Below are 21,322 nucleotides of genomic sequence, written 5' to 3'. Positions count from 1 at the left end.
CCTACTCTTGGCCAATGCAGAGATGAGCTCATGCAGTGTTCGGCCCCAGAGACCATCCTTTAATACACATGCAGCCACATGGGCACATCTCAGGCTGTGCTGGAGGTTTGGGAATAGGGGGAGCGGGGCTGTCCCCTCTCTGCAGAGTTGGGAGGGGGTGGGGGCCCCTCCAAGAGCACATTTTGTGTGGGTGAGACTGAGAGTGGGGAGAAAGGCAGAGCTGAAAGGAAGAAGCTCAGATCTCCTTCCTAGGTGGTTGTCCACATGATTCATCTCAGTGGGGAGTTCAGGGTGCAAAGAGAACAGAGGGGCAGCAAGGCGGGGGACCAGGGGGCAGCCAGAAGGGTTGGGGATGTTCTTCTGTCCTGGTGCTCCTGTGGGAGAGAAACAGAGCAGAGCAATGGGGCAGAAGAGGAGCTTCCCAAAAAGCGGCCCAAGGATCCCAGCCGGGATAACGCTCACTGCGATTACCTCTCACTGTCCCGTGGGGGATTTGGCAGCATCGAACATCTTCTTCCGCCCCTCCATCCCCGACATGGCCTCCACGTTCTTGCGCCAATCACCCACCTCCACGGGGCGCTCCTGCCAGGGGGATGGGGACAACGGGGACAGGGGGTGGGAACAGAGCACTGGCAGCCCCACGACTCCCCTCCCCATTGCACAGAGCCCTGCACACAGCCAGCCGCTGCCCTCCTGCAAATGCCCCCTCCATCAGAGCTCTGCCCTGAGCGCCAAGGGGAGATGCAGCAGGGAGCTCTGGATGCACGAGGCTACCAACCCAAAGCTGCATGAAAATCTGAAATTCTCCATAGGAGGATGAAGCTGATGTGGGACTTATTCCAGTTCTACACCAGCGCACCGAGTGCAAGCAGAAGCACTTTCACTGCAAGGAGAGCTCAGCTTGGATGGGGCTGGGAGTGCTGGAGGTGCAGGGAGAACCCAATAGGACAGAATGGGGAGGAGGCAGCCCTGGGTGCGTGCCCAGGCACCGGCTCTGCCGGCCCACAGGCATTCATAGATTACAAGCCGCGCTCCCAAATCGTCTCACGGCATCTAAAATAAACTCAGATCTGATCACCACCTGGCGTTGAGACCTGTAAGTGCAATTTTCTGTCCGAAGGGCTGAAAAATACATCCTACAAGCAACAACGGGGGAAAAAAAATAAACAGGAAAAATGAGCAGAAAATTGAAGCTTTTGTGCAAACTGCTGAGCTGGGCCCAGGAGGTAAAACAGTGATCTTTGAGGAGAGGCACTGGGATAGCAGCACAGCTCTTCTAGGAGGAATCTGGACATCCCAACTTTGCTGCTGCTCCAGGAAGGACCAAAAAGTTGCAATTCCTGAACAAGGCACTGAAAAAAAAGTCCTCCAGACTCTCTGGGGCTGTCAAAGCACTCTGTGTGGAACTGCCAGGATGGTCTGACCTGAAAGTCATCTCCTTGTGGCTACGAAGCACAAGGCGGACCAAAGCAAGGAGCCAAGGCAAGAAAGTCCCAGTGCAATGCTGGGACTCACTCCCTTCTCTTATCTCTGCAGAGCTGCTGTGAGCAGGGCTGCCTCTCTGCTGCCAAGTGTGCTTGCTGTGCTGGCTCTCTCTTATCTAATCTGTGCTTGGGAGTCTCCTGGGTGTTTGTAACTGGGATTGCACCAAATCAGAGCTCTCCTTGCACCCAAGAAGACCAAAGACCAAACTCTGCATTTACAGCTCAACAGACACCATCCTCCATTGCCATCATCTGCCATTACCTGGTGCAGCCCAACAGCTCCTCCTATGATCCACACAATGAGCACAACCTGCTATTTCTGAGGCTTACGAGGCATGAGGACAGTCCTCAGAGGCTGAAGGACAAGGGCAGCCCTGGGAGGTCCCTCATACAGGAAATGTTGATCACAGCCTGAACGTCTGATTGTCCACCTAAGGCAGGCACTGAGTCAGATGTGGGAGCACAGGTGAAGGCAATTCACCCAATTCACCTGTGCTGCTGGAAGGGTTGGAGCCTGGCTGAACCTCTCCTAGATCCCATTTAAGTGCTGACCACCACTGAGGAAGGGTCTCTTTCTGGAGGTTGATCCTTGGGGAGTTTGCTGCAAGCCTATGGCCCTGGTGAGCATTTCCATTTGTTTTGGTAGTCTTACTAAGCCTGACCTCTGCATACCTGTTGACTGCACATCCCTCCATCCACCCACCTTCTCTGTGTCCTCCTTCTTGACAGACTTCAGGTTGGCTCTCAGGTCCATGGACACCTTGTGCTTGGAGCCCAGCAGAGCTCTCAGCATGGCGTCGGCAGAGACGCGGACCCTCCGCAGCGGGGGCCGCTTGAACTTCCCTCTCAAGTCGAGCACTTTGAGCTTCAGGTCTTTAATCTGCAGCATGGGGAAGGCAGGATGTGGAGGTCACTGAATGGAAGCCTTGCATAGGGGCAAGGGAAGGAGGCCTTGGTGGAACAGCAGTCAGTGCTGACCCCCAAGTCCCAGCAGGATCCAAGCCTCTGCCCTTAGGGCCACCTCTCCCTGCACCCAGAGCTGTCACTGCCTTGTCCCAGCCCACCTGGATGGCAGCTGGACCATGAGAAGGAGTGCTCAGACCCACGAGGGGTGATCAGGAGAGTGTGGAAGTTGCCTTCCCCTTCCTACCTCCCTAGTGTTATGGTTGCACTTTGCTTCGATGTCATATCTCTCTTCATCCACAATCTCCACCTTCTCGTGCAGCTCCCGGCACAGATCCTACGGCCAAGCACAGCACGAGAGGTGAGCAATGGCCTCAGTGCTGCACAGCCACCACTCCATGCTTGGGGCAGGGATGTACCTGAAGCTGGCTCAAGGAGAGACCGCTGGTGTGCAGCGGGGAGATGCGCTCGGACAGGTATCTCTCCTTCTCTGACTGTTTGTCCACGATCTCCTGATCCCACTCCTCCTTGGCCTTTGCCAACATCAAGCTCTGCGGGCACAAGCAGACGGTGGAGGTGTGGATGGGCAGATCCCACTGCTGAGGTCTCTAAAGGTGCCGGTGGGATGCTGACCTCAGCACCTGTGTGCCTTTGCTCTGCTGTGGCAGAGACTTCCCCAAGCCACAGCAAGGGGAGCGCCCAGGGTGGTGCTGCACAGCCCAGGGGCACCAACACACGGGGGCTGCAGAGCAGGAGGGCTCAGAGCTTCACACAGGGGGAAGGGAGGGGAGATTTGCTCTATCAGCCACAGCCCACATCAGTGAGCTTTGTCAGAAGAGAGGTGGGAGTGGGAGCTGCCGTTCCCCACCACCATCCCACCAGCCACACAGCTCCTGTTCCACCAAACCCAGGGAGTTTCCAGCCCTCGGGACTCACCTTCAACAGGAGCTTGCGCGAGGCTGTGATCTTGGATTTTCTCTAGGGGAAAGGGGAAGGAAAAAGCTTTGAAAACCAACTCGGAGAAAAGGCAGGGAGCATCATGATCCCTCTCAAAAGGAGCAGCACTCACCTCCCTGCTGGCAGGCGCATTTGGGCAGGAGCAGTGAAGGAGAGGAGAGAACAGAGCATCAATGAGTGGGAATCAGAAGGAGGGGGCAGTCACAAGTTTCCCTTGGGATTGCCATTGGTTTCAGTGTCTCTGTGTGCAAGGACTCGCACCCACAGAGAGCCCTGCCTGCAGCCAGGCTGAGCAGATGGGGCTCTCTGGGAGCTGAAAGTCCCCTCTCAAAAAGCCAGAATTCTGTGATTCCGTGCTTCCAGGTCCTCTGACCTCAGAAAGCTCCAAGCTTCCAATGAGGGCACAGAGGTTGCTATGCATTTTTAGTTGAAGAGAGGTGATTTTTTTTACAAAGGGAACAGCACAGAGGTCCCAAGCAATGCGTTCTCCAGTCTGAACCCCATTAAGAAAACAGCATCTCAGTGGGTAGGAGTGGGAGAGCCCTGGGGGGAGGTGAAGCAGCACTACTTACGGCTCCGGCATCGTGGCACTGGGCTGATCTGAAAACACACAGAGGCACAAATAAATAAATAACGTGCAGAAATAATCAAGCAAATATAGAGGTGGGTTGGTAAATAAATCAACAAACAGGAGAGAGGAGGATGAAACAAGCCACAGAACGGTGTTGGTCCACTGCTGCCAATGGAGGGGAGCAGCCCTGGTGCCCCATGGAGCTTCTCAGTGCCTGCCCCACTCCTCACTGGGTGGGGACCTGTGGGTCTGGGTGTGCACAGGATGGGTGGAATCAGGGGTCACCCACCCCCTCTGCTCAGACCCAGCATCCAGTGCTGCTCAACCGTGGAACGCTCGCCATTTCATACTTGGAATGCTCTCAGTAACCCTATGCCCCGGCAGCTGCTGTGTGCTGAGCCCCTGCTGGCTGCTCACAGCGTGAGCCCAGGGGTGGGAAAAGCACTGGGAAAATGCCCGTCAAATCTTCCTTCCCTCTTTGCATCCAAACTGAAGGCGCATCTCAGTAGCAAACGGCTCTCGCTGGTGCTGCTGGAGCTGCTGGTGTTCCTCCATGCTCAGCCGTTCCACCTCCACCGACCTCTTTGCACCCCCCAGTGAATTTGGGAACCATTTTAAACAGCAAAGGGGACAATTAAGAAGAGTTGCTCTGGTCCTGGAGAGGTGCCCCCAGGCTGAGCATTGCACAGTATATGGGCAGAGGTCCCTCACTTTGTCCCCATCCCTCCCTGTGTCCCCACTGCCTCAAAACTCTCACCTGAAGCATTGCAGCTGGGGGAGAAAAGCCACAGATCCCCACAGAAGCCCCATCCCACAGAGCCTGCTGGGCCCCAGGGTTTACAGAGAATAACCCCAAAAATAGGATATATGTATTTTTTTAGCAAAAGTCAGACATCAGCTGCCCATTTCATGCTTTTTTTTGGAGGTTTTTGGTGACACAGCAAACACCCCAGAGGACACACAGGGAAGGCTGAGGGCAGACCCCAACCTTCCTGAATTCCCCAGGGGGGACGGAAAACCCTTTGTGCCCCAGCAGCGCAGCAGCAGCTGGAGGAGCCTCGTGGCGTTCCTCTCCTTCCCCTCGGAACAAAGCCACGTTCCAGGAGGTGGGACCCACGCCAGACCCCATCCCAGCGACCTCTACCAAGGACAACCAAGTTTTAGGGCAAAATAGTTCTAATTTGGCTTCCCAGAGGGTTAGAGGAGCAGCAGGACGCGCCTGGTGAGCTCGTGTCAGGGACCTGGGGGCTCCAGACCCAGAGCATCCGTAAAAGACTTTGCTCTCTGATGGAGACATGATCGGGACGAGCTCATTTTGCTCTGATCACACGTCTCCAGCCATAACAAGTTTCATAAAACACAAAAGCAGAGAAAACATTAAAAGAAATAACCCTGTAAAATCAAACGCAGCCAGCTCTGCCATCCCCCTGCAGCCACCCTGGGTGCACTCCAAGCCCACCTCCCCGCTCCCACCAGCGACCCCAAGCAGCCACAGAAGGACTCAATCCACCCCAGAACGGCGCTGGTGGCCGACTCAGATGGAACTGACTGCCACAGCTGGGGGCCGACAGCCCCACATCCCCAGCAATCCCACAGGGGGACCCTCTTACCTGCGAGCTGGTGCCTGGTGTCTGCAGAGCTGAGCACTGCGGGGCCCGGCGGCGGAGGGGGAGTGTTAACCCTCAGCTGGCTTCCAAGTGGTCAGTAAAAATAGCACAAATCCCCTCTGGTGCACTGCGAGCCCCAATGCCCCATGACGTGCAGCGCACACCTGGGGTGCTGCCTCGGGCACACGCGTGCATTGCAGCAGGGTTTGTTGCACCCTGACCCCAACGCGCTCACAGCAACGCCTGCTGTTTGCATGAGGTCAGTTCTGCTGCTGCTCGCTGCCCAGTGTGCACAGATGGATGCATCCAGGGTGCAGCAGCAGCGCCCATGCGCTTCCCACTCCGCTCCTCTCCCACGCAGTGCTGGGCAAGCCCTGCAAGGAGGCAAAACTCACGAGGCCGTGTCTCTGCATGGCTTTTCTCTCTGCAGAAAATCTCTCAGTTTTATTTATTTTTTTGGCAGAAAAGGAGATGGAGTGAAGAGCTGATGTATGCACAGCCCATGAGCTGCAGTGATGTACCCACAGCAGTGCTGCTCACGGGGCTGCCAGGGCAGGAGTGCACATCGCCACTGGTGGGGGTGATGGGGAGGGGGTTCCGCCAACAACACCAGGTGCTTGGTTAGAGCTGAGAGCAGGTTTGTGGGTCAGGAACAGCCAGGTCCTGGTTGGGATGCTCAAGCAGTTTCCATCCCCTAAGCTGCTCCCTGCCCCCCAGCCGGGTGTCCCCACAGAAGGAGGCTCCGTGCAGCCCATAGGGCAGCAGCACCTGTTCCCAGGATATTTTTAGGGGCAAATTTAGGAGCAAACAATCCCCAGCGTGCAGCCCAGCAGGACAATGCCTGGTATTTTAATCCTACATCTATTATGGTCACAGAGGGACACGCAGTTGCGTGCGTGGGGCAGCTCCAGTGATGGGGGCTACAGCAGCCCTATGTCCCACTGAAAATGTGCAGTTCCCATCTCCTCCCACTGCCAGGACACCTGCAGGACCTGTGCCATGGGGGGACGATGCAGCAGCCCCCCTGCTGCTGTGGGCTCGGTAGTGGTGGCCATGAGCGTGGCAGTGGCAGTGGCAGTGGCAGTGGCAGTCCCATCCTGGCTTCACCTGCTCTGCTCCCAGCAGACACAGGATCAGCGTGGTGGATCCCAGGCTGCAGGAGGAGGTGTTACGGCAGTCCTTTATAAGGCAAGATGCCCGCGGGGCTGTGCCTCCAGCATCTCTCCTTGGGATTGTTCTGTGCACACAGAGGAACCAAATTTAGCTGGTGACAAAAGGCCCTGCATTCCCCGCAGCCCTGCCTGGGGACCGGGGCTCAGGGTGCAGCGCAGGCAATTTTGGGATGCCATTGGCTCCAGGCTCAGGTTTCGTCCTCTGTAGGGACCTGGGTGGAGGAGGAGGGGAGGGAGAGGGGCTCCTCTCAGCCCTAGGCTTTGAGCTGTAGGACCAGCAGGAGGTATGGGTGTCCCCATCCCCCTGATGTCATGGGGACATTTTGGGTCCCCACCAATGTCTAATACCCAGTGAGGAGCTGCCTGGAGACACTGGGGTTGCTTTATGAGATGTCGCCTGTAGTTTTATGAGATGCTTTCTGAGCTCTTCATATGTAGGATGGGGACAATCTGGAAATCTATGGGGGAGATCAGTTTGAGGTCAAATTCTTTGCAAAAGAATATCCCCCAGTGCTTGGGACAAATTGATTCAAAGCAGGGCTGAGGAGATGGATGCCAACACTGAATTCCCAGAGCTGTATGGGGAGGTTGGACCCTGGGAATCATTAATGCTGGAGAAGACCTCTGAGATGCCCAATCCAACCCAACCCATCCCCACCATGCCCACTGACCATATTCCTGTGTGCCACATCCTGAAGGTGTCAGAGCCCCAAATTCAAGACAACCGACCCCCACAAGTGGCTGGACACCCCACACAAAGCTGCTGCCCCTCATGTGGCTTTGCAGCAGTGCTGGTGGGTCCCATCCCCAACTCTTGGCCCTGGGGCCATCCCACTCATCCATTCTTCTACCAGGAGTTGTCTCCCTTTCCATTGACCCCAGAGGTGATTACAGAGCCAGCGGGCTTCCCAGGGCAGCCAGGACAGAGTTAGAAACAACAGCTGAGCCTCTGCTGTCCCCTGGGACCTCACACCCCAAACACAGCCATCCCCATCCCAACACTCAGAGCCAACCCCAAACATTGAGGGCACCGCAGGGCTGGGGGTGGGGGAGACCCTGTGGGCTGAGTGGGAGGGGGTGGGACAGCTCAGAGACCTGGGGACATCACCTCCAGGCGTGGAATTGGAGCTTGGCACTGGGGATGGAAGGGACACAGGGTACATAAAGCTATCAGAGAGCATCCAAAGGAGGGCTGTGAAGGGTCTGAGGGCAGGACGAACGAGGGGCTGAGCGCAGCACCATGGGTGCCAACCCAGGACAGAGCTGCACAGCTGGATTTTCAGGCTTTGAACTCAGGCAGCCCCAGGCACCCTGCTCCATCCCAGGGCTCAGCGCCCACCTGCAGCTGTGCTCAGTGCCCCCGGGGTCCCAGTGCTGCAGGGGCTGCGTGGTTTCCAACCCTCTGCTGTGCCTCAGTTTCCCCACCTCCTACAGCATTAAAGAAGCTTCCTGTGTGTCCTTGCTCTGCTTTTGGAAGCGAGGGCTGGAAGCACCCCTTGAACTCCTTGCATCCCTAACAGCCAGCTAACACATGTGGGCAGCATTTAGACTGCTGCAGAGCTCATGGGGCTCCTTACAAGGAGTTTTCCCCTGCAAATCCAGCCCCCACTGAGAACCTTCCTGCAGGAATCACACAGGTGCTGCTGCTGCTGCCCTGTGCTCCATGCGTGTGGGTCTGCTTGCACACAGCGTGCCCCCAGCTCAACCCTGCACACCCTATTAAAAAAACCCAATTCTCAATACCAGAGGGAGGTGGATGGGTGGAAATCCATCCAAGATCTGCTTGGAAGGGGCATGGTGCAACATGACAAGCAGGCACTGACCGTGCCACCGTCCCTCCCCAGAAACACCCAGAGCTGGTTTGGCACAGGGCCGGGCCAGAGGGCCACTGTGCTGCGCTGTTCCCACGCAGCCGGGTGTGCTCCCAGCAGATCTGCACAGCCCCGGGCTGTGGGGCTCAGGCTGCAGCTTGTGGAGCTCGGCAGCTCCGGGCACTCACATCAGCACAGCCTGTCTGGGCACAGCCCATGGTGAGGGATCCCTTCCCCTGCTGCTGTCCTGCCTGCACCGCCTGGCAGCGAGACCTGACCCTAACCCTGACCCCAACCCAACCCCAGCCACCACGGGAGCAGCAGGGGACGGCAGGGTGGGGGGCACAGGAGCCTGGCTGTGGGATGCTGGCAGATTTAAGGGGGTGCCTATGAACAATCTGTGAAGCTCTGTGCAGGATTGGTGTTCTCCCATATACTGTGTGGTCCCGCAAAACAAAGCAAAAAGAACAAAGCAGCAGAAGGACATGTTGGGGGTACAGTCAGTACAAGGAGTTGGGGGCCACAGTGTCACATTGCCATCCCCAGGGCAGCATCCAGCGGCGCAGCCGTGTCACCGCACCATCCCGGCATGGTGACCGACGGGTCCCCTCTGCAGTCCTTGCACCATGTGGGATCTCGGGGGCTTTGTGTCCCCATCCACATCCGATGTCCCATGGCTCAACACCGCGCTGCTTCCTTCAGGTCGGCCTCACCCATCCCATCCCCTGTCCTGCAGGAGAGGCTGGGGGTCTCCGCCAGTCCGCCATGGGCCTGGCCACATCCATCACCTTCAGGAGCCCCTGGTGGTGGCCCTGGCTGTGCCCTTTGCCCCATCGGTCCAAGTGGGCGCAGCCATGCCCTGGTGCCTCACTGTCCCACCCCATGGCACTGGGGCCGGTGCCTGCACTGGCCTTCCTGGGGAGCCCCAAGGGCTCAGTTGCTGGCTGGGATCCTATTCTCTCCTCCTCCCACTGAGCTGAGCGCCGTCTCCATCCTGCTCCGGGGATGCTGCACAGCCACGCGCTGTCCCACTGCAGCTGCGTCGTACTGCACCACTGCGGAGAGAAGCACTGCTCACCCACCCGGCCCGTGCTGGGCAGGAGCAGAGGCTGCCCTGGGGAGTGTGGTGTGTCACCCCCACCCCACGTGCCAGAAGGCAGAGCCCACCCCATGTCTTTCTATGAGAGGGACGACGTCAGTGCGTCCCTCTCTTGGGGTGCAATGGGTTGAAACCTGAGTGGCAGGGGAGCTGCACTGGGTGTCAGCAGAGCCCAGCCAGGGCAGGGGGGCGCGCAACGCAGACCCAGGAAAGGACATCCCCCATCCTGGAGCCACCGGAGCACCTCGGGGCAGGATCCCACCACCGGTTCCCCACGCCCCGAGCACAGCAGGGCCATTACCTGCTCTGCAGCTGTGCCGTGCCCGCACCACCTGGATGGCCTGCTGGTTCTTGAAGCGGACGAGGCCCATGGTGATGGCAGCGTTCCAGCCCGGGTCCTCCTGGGCGCAGCGGAAGTCGATCTCGTGGCTGTCGTCCATCACCACCGTGAAGTAGATGTGCCTCTCCTTCCACTCCACGCACTCCACCGCCTTCATGCGGGCGAAGCTCAGCTCCTTTCGACGCGAGCCCTTGGGCTCAAAGAGCTGCAGCCCCTTCTCGGTCAGCAGGCACCGCTTCTTCTTCCAGAGCTGCAGCAGCCCCCCGCTGCGCTTCTCCAGCACCCCTTCCCGCAGCACCTTCTCGGGGGTCATGGCGGCTCCTCAGCTCCCGCAGCCGCGCATCCCCCGCTGGGGATTTCCACCCCTCCCCCCGCAGCTCAGTGTCCCCCGATCGACCCCCCCCCGGCTCTCACAGTGGGGCAGCAGCGACAGGACGCCCCATTCCGCCGTCCCTGCGGCTGAGCTCGGCGTCCTGCCCCATGCAGCGTGTGGGATCCCCGGCTCCGCGCTCCCCAGGATCTGTTGCTACACGCCCGGCCGCTCTCCCACTTGCATTCCATCCCCGCCTTGCCTGGCCCCTCCTGCTGTGCACCCTTCACGCCCAGGCGAAGCCCAGCCAGGCCCGATGCTGCCCCGCTGCACCCACCTGCACGGTGCTTTTGGGGTGCCTGCAGGCGGGTGCTGTGCTGGGGCCCCGTGCAAACAGCCCAGGGCACGGCGTGGGCAAAGGCACAGCAGGGAGAGGACAAGATGTGGAGCTGTAGTCCTATGGGGCTGGGGGTTGCAGGGGGCTGCGGGTGCAGCACCGGATGGTTGTAAGGCTATGGAGGGCAACAGCACCTGCATGTGGAGTTATGGGGTGCAGTGCCAGCTGGGGCGGGGGGGGGGGGGGTTTGGGGGCACTTCTAAGTCAGGAAGGGGCTGGGGGGTGCAGTGGGATTCTGGGGAGCAGCACCAACAAGAACAGAGGGCTGTGCGTGCGGGGCTATCTGGGGCAGGGGGCTATGGGGTTCAGAAGCAGCCAGGACAGAGGGCTGTGGGGTGCAGTAGAAGCTGTAGAAGAGGTCTGTGGGTCTTAAACATGGGGCTACAGGGTGCAGTGCTGCCTGGGCACAATGCTGTGGGTGCAGCACCAACCATGAAGGGATTGTGAGGAGGGAGCTGGGAGGGGAACATCTGCAGATGGAAACATCCATGCCACCATCCCAAGGTGGCTGTGCACCCATCAGCCCTGCACCCAAAGGAGCTGCTCCAATCCCTCAGCACAGAGCTCCTGTCCCCCTGTGCCCCCCCTCAAGGAGAACAATTTGGTGTCCCCAGTCTGTCCCACAGTGAAGACAGCATCTCCAGCTTCGTGTGACTGCGCTGAGCAGGGATGAGGCTGTGTGGCACAGCCTGGTCCTGCCGGAGTCCTCCCTCCCCAGCAGCAAAACACCGGCGCCTTTCCAGCCTGTCTTGTTCCCGACCACGACAGCTCCGTCTGTTCCCATGCCAGCCCCTGGCAGAAGCTGGCCCTGCTGTGCTGTGCCTGTGGGGACATCTGGGTGCATGGCACTGGCCATGAGCTGCTGAACAGAGCGATTGTTGCAGCACCCCGGGCGGATGGATGAACCTGGAGGTGCTGAGTGTGCAGAGCCCTCAGCAAAATAAAATGAAAAAGTCGAAAAAAGGGGACAAAAAATCCCCATGGAGCTGCACCGGGGTCACCGTCTGGGGCTGATGCCTGCCGGGGGCAGCGCTGGCAGCCAGCATGGCCAGGGGGCAAGTCTGCAGCGCCAGGAGAGGCACCTCATTATCCCTCATTAACAGGGCAGGGCCAGCTGTGCAGTCAGGAACTGGTTCGTGCTCCCCGAGGCCAACATCACCATGCTGGCACTGTTCCCCGCTGTCCCAGCAGCCCCAGTTTGGGATGTTGGGCACGGAGGGGGGTCAGCTCCGGCCCCGCGGGGCTCTGGGGAGAGTGGAGCAGGTGGGTCCCTGCAAGGAGCACACGCTCAGGGTTGGTGTACCCCAGGAATTTGGAAGCCAGCAGTCTGGGCTGTCCCTCCCAGCTCTGCTCCAGCAGGTGGGGATGTCAGTGATGCTGCTGGCCACCAACCCCACGGTCTCTTCTCTCGCCAGCTGGGGCTGCTCACTGCATCGCCACCTCCAGCCACCATGGGAAGATCAGTTTCCCACAGCCATGAGGTCACAGAGCCTGTCACCTCCCCTCTGTCCTCTGGTGACGGTCCCAGACCCAGAGAAGGGTCTCATTCTGCTGAGCCAGCAGAGCTCGATGCTGCAGCTCTGTCACCACCGTCCCAGGGTATCTCTCTGGACGGTGTTGGGTACCCCATCCCCATCCCCAATCCCCAGCGCTGCAGCCCCCAGGCTGCCATCAGGGCTGGGTGCTGCGGATGCAGCGCGTTGGGCAGTGCATGGGTACAGACGTGCAGACACAACCGTCCGTCTGTCCGGAGCCGTGCCTGGGGAGCAGCAGCCAGCAGAGGGAAGCAGTTGCAGCCGTCCCACTGCGGATTGGAAAGGACAGACGGCGAGGCTGATCCGTGAGTATCTCACGCCGGTCAAAGGAGAGAAGCACACAGCGAAAGCAAAGTGTTTCAGTGAAAACAAATTAAACCTGGAGAGCTGCCAAGCTGGAGGATCAGAATCCAGCAAAAAAAAAAAAACCAACACCCAACCCGGGAGTAGGTGAAAAGCTCAGAGCTGTTAGCACTACTGGGCACGGCTGCCTGGAGCAGCGCCACGGAGCAGCGCTGATGGGTTTGGACGCGGTGTGCGCATGGCAGCGCCCGCGCGGAGCGCAGGAAGGAAACACCGCCTAGGAAATGGGCACACGAGGGGAGGGCAGGAGGGGCGGCGGAGCTGCAGGGTGAGCCCCTCCGCTTTCATTGCAAGCTGCAACAGCACCGCTTCCCGTCCTCCCGCTCCATCCTGAGCTCCTGGGGAACAACCCCGCAACCCCTCGGGCAACGCCTTGGGTCAGCTTTGATGTTTATTCCTTGCTCGGTGACACGGCGCAGCGCGGCTCATCCCGGCGGGACGGGCGACGCGGAGCGGAACGCTGGGAGCCTCACTGCGGGTGGGAGCGAGCTGTGTGCCCGTGCCGAGGGACCCGTGGTGGCAATGGGGCTCCCGCAGCTTCGGGGAGCGCAGGGTCGGGGCAGGGGAAGGCGCTGGTGCCGCAAAGCAGCAGGCGGGGATGGAGGAGGTGAGGGAGCTCGCTGCGGTGTGCGGAAACCCAGGGCTGGGCTGCAGGAGCCCAGGAGGAGCAGAGCGCGGCTCCTGGTGCCTCACTGCGAGTGGATGAGCGCCCCGGCCCCCTGCCCGAAGCCAAAGCCTTTGGGCCCGAAGTTCTTGGCGTAGCAACCTGCAGAGAGAGGAGGAGTAACATTAGGACAGTGGCACGAGGGCACCGTAGCAGTTCTCTTAAAGCAGAGCAGGGTTTGCCGTGTCTGCAATGCTCCCCAGAGTTGCAGGGTCACCATCTCCCAGATCCCTGCCCCATCCCCATTCTCACACCTCCAGGCCCAGCAGCCAGGACAACTGGAGGGGACCTGAGCCCAGGGACCCCCCTGCAACAGCCCCCACAGGGCAGGGGACGTGGCACAGACCTTTGCAGTAGATCTCCCCGTCTTTGTCTGCCAGGGTGGTGGACTCCAGGCTTTTGCCACACTTGGCGCAGCGGAAGCAGGACTTGTGCCAGGACTGTGAGACAGGAGAGGAACCCAGTCAGATGGTAATGGAGATGAGGCAGCAAAGCTTTGGTACCAGGTGGGATCCCTTTGGAGGGATTCTGACCCTGGTTCTGACCCAAAGCCATCAGCAGAGGGGTTTGCTGATGGAAAGTCTGGCAAGAGCCCTCCTCCCCACCCTCAGCACAGCAAAGCCCTCCTGCCCCGTGGTGAAGACACAGAGGGGAAACATTGGCTCCTAAATTGAGCCTTCACCACCCCCATCCCTCAACAGTCACTTCACAATGCAGTGGGTGAAAAGCAATCGTCCTTCTCTTAAAACACAACAATAAATCCTCTGAGTTATTCACCAGGATCTGCTGCACCTGAGCCCAGGGGTGGCACTGGGGGGAGACAACTCCAGCTCTAGGGCAGCAAATAGACACTAAGAATGCAGGAATCAGCCAGCGTTCAAAAATAAAGCTCCCCCAGCCCTGCCAGTCCCTCCGGGGACAGATGAGCTCACGGGCCCTGAGCAGCACACAGAGCAGCCAGAGCCCTCACAGAGGAATTTAAATAAACGCTTTGGAAAACATCAAACCTTTTTTGGAAGAAAATGTGAAATTAGGGCTGGGGGAGGAGGTAGCTGAGAGTCATCCAGCGAACATTAGTACATTGAATACATGCTCTGGAATCCTCTCTGGTTTTCTCGAGCACAATTGCTTTGCCAGATTTGGGTCCCTGTAAACATCAACAACACCGGGAGGCCAAGAGCCAGCGCTGGGATTTTGAGGATAACCAAAACATGGCACATCCCTCACAGACCCTGCTGGAGCCTCAGTACGGTGCTGGAGGCTCCTGTGACTCCATGCTTCTGTGCTCTGGGGACGAGCACCGACTGCGGGGAGGATGAAGTGCAAGGGTCGATGTGTGGGGCAGCACCAGTGCCACCAGCACAGCCCCATAGCTGAGGCCTTCCACCGTCCTGACCCCACAGCACAGAGGTGAGCCTGGAGCACTCTTGGGTTCAGAGCTGGGCAGGGATGGGGCCACAGGAGGGGATGCGGAGGGTCCTGGTAATGCTCCCCTTTAGGTGCCAGGGTTGCAGGGTGTGTGTGTGTGTGTGTGTGTGTGTGTGTGCTCCATCCGTACCTTTCCAGCTCCAATCACCTTCTCAGCTGCGTACACCGCTTGGCCGCAGCGCGGGCAGCCATCGGAGCCGCCGACCTTCTGGGCCATTCTGGATGCGTTCGGGTTGGTGGGTCGGTGGGATTGGCCCCTGTGGATGGGAGGGAGCGCATTAACGGGGTGCAGGAACAGGAAGAGGAGGGCAGAGCTGTGGGAATGCAAATCCCAGCCCGGTTTCGGAGGGGCTGTCAGGATGGCGTTGACCCCCGTGGAAACTGCAGCCCCACAGCTGTGTGCTGGGATGGGATGGGCAGCAGGGCTGGGCGATGGGGACGTGCCTGTGGAGCCCTCATGTCACTGAGAACATCAGAGCAGATGTGGGCCTATTGCCAGCCACGTGGCATGCCCAGCACATGGGAAGTCCCCCCTGAAGCAGGGAATCCATGACACTCTGCAGCTTGGGGACTGCTGGACACTCAGTGGGCTTTGCAGGGCGGTACAGCCGAGCACATCTGGACAGATGTGAGGGAGAAGGTGGACACAACATCCCCGATTTCAAAACAAGACTTCAACTCACTCTTCATATTTGATTCCCAGAGACTCGCCCTTGTCGGTGCTCAGGGTCCCGGCGCCCATCCCGTACCCATAGCCCTTGGGGCCGTACTTCTTGCCATAGCAGGACTTGCAGTAGATCTCATCTCCATGCACAGCAACAGTGGTGCTGTCCAAGTTCTTCTTACAGACCACTGGAAGAGAGGGAGGGCCCTGTCAGCCCGTGCATCCAGATCTGCTTGTTAGCAGCAGAGAACAAGTCCTCACACGGGACAGCACAGCTCGGCTTTCAAGGAGCGAGGAAACCCCAGACAAGATCAATGTTCAAAGGGAGTGCATGCAAAACGGCTGCAGATAAGGATCACAACAAGAACATTGTCTGGCTTTAAAAGGAAGCAACCACCAAGGCTACAAGGCTGATAATAAATAAGGCAGCAGCTCTGTTAACCTCACTGCTGCCGGAACCCTGGGTGGGGGCAGGTTTGGAGCCAGGATGGGGCACAAATCCTAAATTTCCCCACAAATCACACAGATACTCATGTCAATGTGCCATCCCAGGTCTGTGCCAGGAGAGGGGTTGTGCAGGGCACACTCAGCACTGCCAGCCGGGTGGGTTTCCCGGCCATGGGGTCAGTGTGGGACATAAGATGGGACACAAGGGGACAGCAGCACGGCCTGGGGACCCCGGCGCTGTGCTCATGTCCCATTCTGATCTCATCCTCCACGTCAGCTCCTAGCCCTTCCTGGCACACCGTGATGGGAGGGAAGCAGCAAACAAACGAGGCTCACAGCAATCTCCAGTGTTTACCTGCCCCGTTCAGAGCATGACGCCCAAGGCAGAGTCCACAGCGCTGGCAGCCAGCGCCAAAACAGGTCCTGTTACAGCTGCACCCCAGCCATCCCCATCCTGCTCACACGCCTTAAATGTCGACGCTCCCAGCAGCCCGTTTCGCTCCTTGCCAGCAGGAAAGTTCCTTGCCCTTTACCAATATCACAGGAATGCAAACACAGCTCCCTCAGTGCACTCAATCCAGGGGGGAGGCAGCGTTCCTCGGCCCTATTACTAAATATGGTGCTCCTCCCGCGTGGCCGCAGGCAACCCCACGCACTGCTGGAGGGAGGAGGTGGGAAGGAAGCCTGTGGCCATCTAAGGAGGGCTGGCAGGGTCCTGTGCTCACTGTGTGCTCCCCATCCCCTGGATAGGGGTTGGGATCCAGGCTGACGTGGAACTGTGCATCCCATGGCTCAGAGTGGGTGTCCGACGGATGGGCTGGCGGTGGGACACAGCAGCCCAGAGCTGAGTAGGGACAGTTCTGCATTCAGAACCCACAGGGATGGATGTGGGGGCCGACACCAGCAGGTTCAAAGGGCTTTGTCCTAACGGTGGTGACGCCGATGGCATCTGCTTTCCTCTCCCCCCACGCTGGGTGGCTGCAGCCTTCAGTCCCCGCATCCACTGCTCCTCGTCTGCCCCAACCACTGTCATGCAACAAAAAAATTCCTTCCCAATCTGCTTCCTAGAAATCAGCCCCCGGTTTCTGCATCGCAGAAATTCCAGCACACCGCACTCATCGCATGAAGAACCCTTTGTTTTTCTAAGAACAGCTGAGCTGCCCCACAGAACAGCCAGACAAGAGCTGCTGCTGCTCTGAGGCCAGGCAGCCTCCTTGCATCACACTTCTGCTTGTGCTATTGCCTTAGCTGGACCAACGCCACGCAGTCAATCAGCACTCACTCCCGGAGCTGATCTCCAGTTTAATGCACTGTGGTAGGTTTGGCTCCTTTCTGATTATTTCCTTGGCAAATCAGCTCCCAGTGTTTGTTTTTCTCTCCTAAAGATAGTGGCTTCACATTCCCGAAGGGGCCCAAGAGCAGCGCTGGGGAAGCTGGAGGAGCTCAGAGCAGCTCAGCAGCACGGGGCTGGGAAGCAGGGCTGGGGAGGAGCCCACTGGGACAGGCAGAGCTGCCAGGCACACGAGGAGCAGGATGAGGTCCCTCTGCAAAGCGTGAGGATGGCAGCCCATGTCGTGGTGCTCTGCCTGGTGATGTGCTTCCACGAGCAGATGTGGGACAACCTTCTCCCTTCCCCACGGCGCTGAGCTCCTTCCCTTCCCCAAGCAATGTCTCCTGCCTGATGTTTTGGCTCCTGGAGGCCATCTTGCACCAGACACAGAGCAGATCATATCCCAGCTCCCAGCAAAGCAGTGCAGAGGACCAGGGTCAGCACTGTGCAACGTGCCACCTCCTGCCTGGTGGGAGCGCCCAGCTCATGCTCCAGCCTTCAGCATCTGAGGCACCTCCAGGGACAGGACCTCAATATTCCCTGGTGCAGGGATGCAGTATGGATGCTGGCTAAGCTCAGCCCTGACATCCCGTGGTGCTCTGGGCTGATCCGTGCTTCTTCAGCCTGGAGGACAGCAGAACACCTCCACACAGCTCCTGCACCCTGGCTGCTTGTAGGGGAAACCCACTGAGCATTGACATGCCTTATAAACGTTTATATATACAAACAAGACACAAACTGCTGTCAGGGAGTGGGGCGAGGGGAGGGCAGTACTTACTGCACAAGAAGCAGGACTTGTGGAAGCTGCTGCCTTCACACTGCACCTCCTCAGCGAAGTACACCGCCTTCTGGCACACGCCACATTTCTTCCCTCCACCCCAGTTTGGCATCCTGTGGGGAGAGAAGGGGCAGAAAATGTTTGCACTGATTCGTAATGCTGCTGAGAAGCAGAATCAGCAGAACTCAGAGTGCCCACTTAGAGCATCCAGCAGGATCAGGATCCCAGGTCCTGGGAGCTCACGGCTCTGTTCTGAGCAAGGGAAGGGAGGAAGATGAGTACGAAGGCTGGGACACAGGGCCAACACCTGAGCACTGGACCTAACCGACCATGCAGCTCCCTGGCAGCATGTTAATGCTTCTCCTTTGCTCTCCTCTTTCCTGAAATGCCTCTGGTGAGTGAAGAGAGGCCGCCTGATCTTCAAATGTGCAGATAATCCCACAGTAAGACAAACGGCGAACACACATGGCTGAGCTCCAACCCAGCCTTGGTATTTTGAAGGCTGGGGCAACGGAAGCCTCAAGAAACTCAAAGCCAACAAAGGGGAGAAGCTGAGGGTAAGGAGGCCAGTAGAAGGACCATAGGCAACCTCAGGTGGTCACAAAGACATCAGAAGCAAACGCTTGCTGGAGGTGCTGGGTGATACGAGGGTCTGCGGGTGCTGCAGGCTCAGCCCCACAGCCAGCTGTGTGCAGGACAGACACACAGACAGTGCAGGTGTGGGGCTGGAGGAGGAGGCAGTGCAGCCCCAGGGGTGTCGGAGCTGTTTGGGTGTGATCACAGCAGCCAGGAAGCCTTTCCTCAACTCCCTGCAGGCTGGGCTTCCTACCCAGGGCACAGCGGTGCCAAATCCCTCCCTTCCAGCCAGCTCACTCCAGTCCCAGCCCTTGCATTGCCTTAAAAGGACACAAAGTGTTTCTCTGGAGAGTGTGTTGTTTTGTTATTTCCTCCTGGCAGAGCTCAGCAGGGTTCAGGAGCTTCCTTAGGGGGCAGACAGAGGAACCACTGCACCCCCATCAGCCCCTCACCAGGGATAACACAGGGCTGCCTCTGACACTGCCTCTCAAAGTGCCCCATTCCACCTGAAGCAGGACAGCTGTCAGGCCCCACTGCTGCATCCCACAGGCCCGATTTCAGGGTCCCATAGCCCTGGATTTGGGGTCCCACAGCCCTGGTTTCAGGTCTCATTTTGTGCTCGGAGAAGATTGGTAGGGAACAGGAGATTCAGGCTGTGTAAAAAGCTGGGAGATTTTTTGCAGTGAAAGTATGAATACAAGGAAAGGCAGGAAAGCACTGGCGCTGCATGATATTCACTCTTGATGCAGGATCATTACATGGTCTGGCAGAAGGACAAGCAATAGGTGGGAATCACAGTTCCTGGGGTGAGATAGCTGCCTTCCACTTCAGAGAGCAGCTGGCACAGCCATGATGTGAGCAGGGAGAGAAGGAGACGCCTGAAGAGAGCAGAAGGAATCAGCTCATGGAGATGGGTGGGAAATGGGCAGGATGGAGCACTGGGAACTGCATTCAGGCCATGGGGATTCAGCCCCAAACAAATGGCATCGTGTATGGAGCAGCTGCCACAGCACCATGCATGGGAACCTCCAAGAGGGGGGCTGGCACTGTGCTCCTGTACCCCCGTGTCACAGCAGTGACATAAGGAGACTCTGGGATGCCAGTGGTGTAACTGGGGATAAAGGATGATACAGTGATGCTGATCTGGTGGGAGAATGGAGTCCTGAGAGCAGTGAGTGCTGGGATGCAACAAAACACTGAGCATCAGCGCAGACACCAAGGAACAGAGCAGCAGCTGTGCTGGAGCTGAGAGCTCCGGGGGCTCCTTTGTCTGAAGAGGAGGGAATCAGGGGGGGATCCGAAGTCAGGAGCGACCCTCACACACACACTGTGCCCCCAGGTCCTGCAGTGGGACGTTGGGGTACCACTGCTGCCCATCTGAGGTCTGTGGCAGGGAGGAGCAGTGCTGTGCCACCCTGCTGCCACGCACGGGTATCAAGAGCACAGAGCTGCCTGCTGCTGCCTGACGGCCACATGGCTCCCAGGCTGAGCTTACAAACTGGAAAGCTCCCTATCACAGCTGGGCATTCAGCTCATTTCTCAAAGAAAAGCCCGATTTTACGCAGAACTCTGCAAAGCACTTTCATAGACGCTAAGAAAAGCTCCTGGCTTCCGTGGGGATCAAACCTCCTGCCCGACACAGCTCCCTGCAGCTTTGCAAGGCTTTCTGCCTGATGGAGGTGGAGATGCAGGTGGGGGAAGAGGGATGGAATCACGGCGGGGAGGGGACCAAGCTGCCCCTGCTTTGGCGATGCGCTCTGTGGATGGCAAGCAAGTGCTAAGCCGCAACCACAGCAACGAGGAGCAGCAACAACCCCAGGATCCAACCCCACAGCTGGCAGCTGCTGCACCTCCCGGCCCGGCACAGCCCTCCCTGCATCCCAGCACAGCGCTGCGTCCTCGAGAGGAATTCAAGCGGCTGCTCCGGAGCTTCCCCAGCGATCGCTACCTCCTCGCAGCATCCGCGCGTGGTGCTCAGCGCTGACCAATGCCCGCTGCCACGCGCGGCCCCGCTGCCACCTGCGGGGTTTGGGGAACTCGGAGCCGCGCCCGCTGCGCAGTGATGGGGGCCGCTCTCCCGGTCCCCCCGGCTCCCAAAAGTTATCCGCTCTGAAAGGCAAAGCGACGCAGGGCACGGGGAGAAGGAGCGCGGCGCGGCCGTTGGGACTTCCCGATGAGCATCACCGCCAGCACCCGGCCCGGATGGGGAAGTTCTGCGATTCTGTCCCCGGGGCCAAACTTCGCCCTCCTCCTCTGCTTACCCCCCCAAGTCCCCCGGTGCTCCCCGTGCCCCTCCGCCCACCGAGCAGCATCGACCCTCGCCCACCCGCGGGGCCGCAGCCCTCCGGGCGCGCCGTGAGCGGAGCTCCCCATCCGCGGGCGGGGTGGGATGTTGGGGTCCGGCGGCCCCGGTTCGTACCTGCGGCTGTGGGCCGGGCCGGGCCGGGCGGGTCGGGAGGCGGCGGGTGCGGCGTTGGGGCCCGCAGGGCGCTCGGGGACTTTTGTTGGCGGCGGGGGGAGGCGGCGCTTCGCGCTCAGCGCCAGCACGGCCTGATGTCACTGCCCCGGGCGGAGGAGGAGGAGAAGGAGGAGGAGGAGGAGGAGGAGGAGGAGGAGGAAGGCACGGAGGCCGTCAGCCTCGCGGCGCCCATCACGGCACGATGCCACCCCAGCGCTCCCAGCGTCACCCCCAGCGCCCTCTGCCACCTCGCTGCCACCCGCTGTCCCCTCTGCACCCCGCGCTGCCCAACCATCACCCAGCACTACCGCGTCCCAGCGCTGCACCGCATCCCTCGGTGCCACATCCGCACAGCTCCGACGCGGGGAGCTCCTCCTCCTCCCTCAGCCCGTGCCGACGCTCGGCCATCCTCTCTGCGAATAAATGCT

At 59.2% G+C, this 21,322-nt stretch overlaps 3 protein-coding genes across 3 annotated transcripts; all 3 read right to left on the bottom strand.

Moving 5' to 3' along the window:
* Positions 1–9,096, bottom strand: TNNI1 (troponin I1, slow skeletal type). The gene is made up of 9 exons (XM_048926279.1): positions 9,086–9,096; positions 5,526–5,561; positions 3,917–3,944; positions 3,324–3,365; positions 2,807–2,938; positions 2,635–2,724; positions 2,188–2,364; positions 472–582; positions 1–374 (listed from the first exon to the last, which is right to left on the bottom strand). The coding sequence occupies exons 1-8, from the start codon at positions 9,094–9,096 to the stop codon at positions 475–477; spliced, it is 624 nt and encodes a 207-aa protein (XP_048782236.1). The 3' UTR covers positions 1–374; positions 472–474.
* PHLDA3 (pleckstrin homology like domain family A member 3) lies at positions 9,053–10,257 on the bottom strand. Its single transcript, XM_048926315.1, has 2 exons — positions 9,906–10,257; positions 9,053–9,560 (listed from the first exon to the last, which is right to left on the bottom strand). The coding sequence occupies exons 1-2, from the start codon at positions 10,255–10,257 to the stop codon at positions 9,439–9,441; spliced, it is 474 nt and encodes a 157-aa protein (XP_048782272.1). The 3' UTR covers positions 9,053–9,438.
* Positions 10,258–12,927: 2,670 nt separating this feature from the next.
* Positions 12,928–20,989, bottom strand: CSRP1 (cysteine and glycine rich protein 1). The gene is made up of 6 exons (XM_048926314.1): positions 20,856–20,989; positions 17,861–17,973; positions 15,325–15,493; positions 14,772–14,898; positions 13,560–13,653; positions 12,928–13,315 (listed from the first exon to the last, which is right to left on the bottom strand). Exons 2-6 carry the CDS (start codon positions 17,970–17,972, stop codon positions 13,239–13,241), a joined length of 579 nt encoding a protein of 192 aa, XP_048782271.1. The 5' UTR covers position 17,973; positions 20,856–20,989; the 3' UTR covers positions 12,928–13,238.
* Positions 20,990–21,322: the final 333 nt, after the last annotated feature.

The sequence above is a fragment of the Lagopus muta genome, chromosome 24, assembly GCF_023343835.1.
Source record: "Lagopus muta isolate bLagMut1 chromosome 24, bLagMut1 primary, whole genome shotgun sequence".
NCBI classification, from domain to species: Eukaryota; Metazoa; Chordata; class Aves; order Galliformes; family Phasianidae; genus Lagopus; species Lagopus muta.
This window is presented reverse-complemented; position numbering and strand designations above follow the sequence as displayed.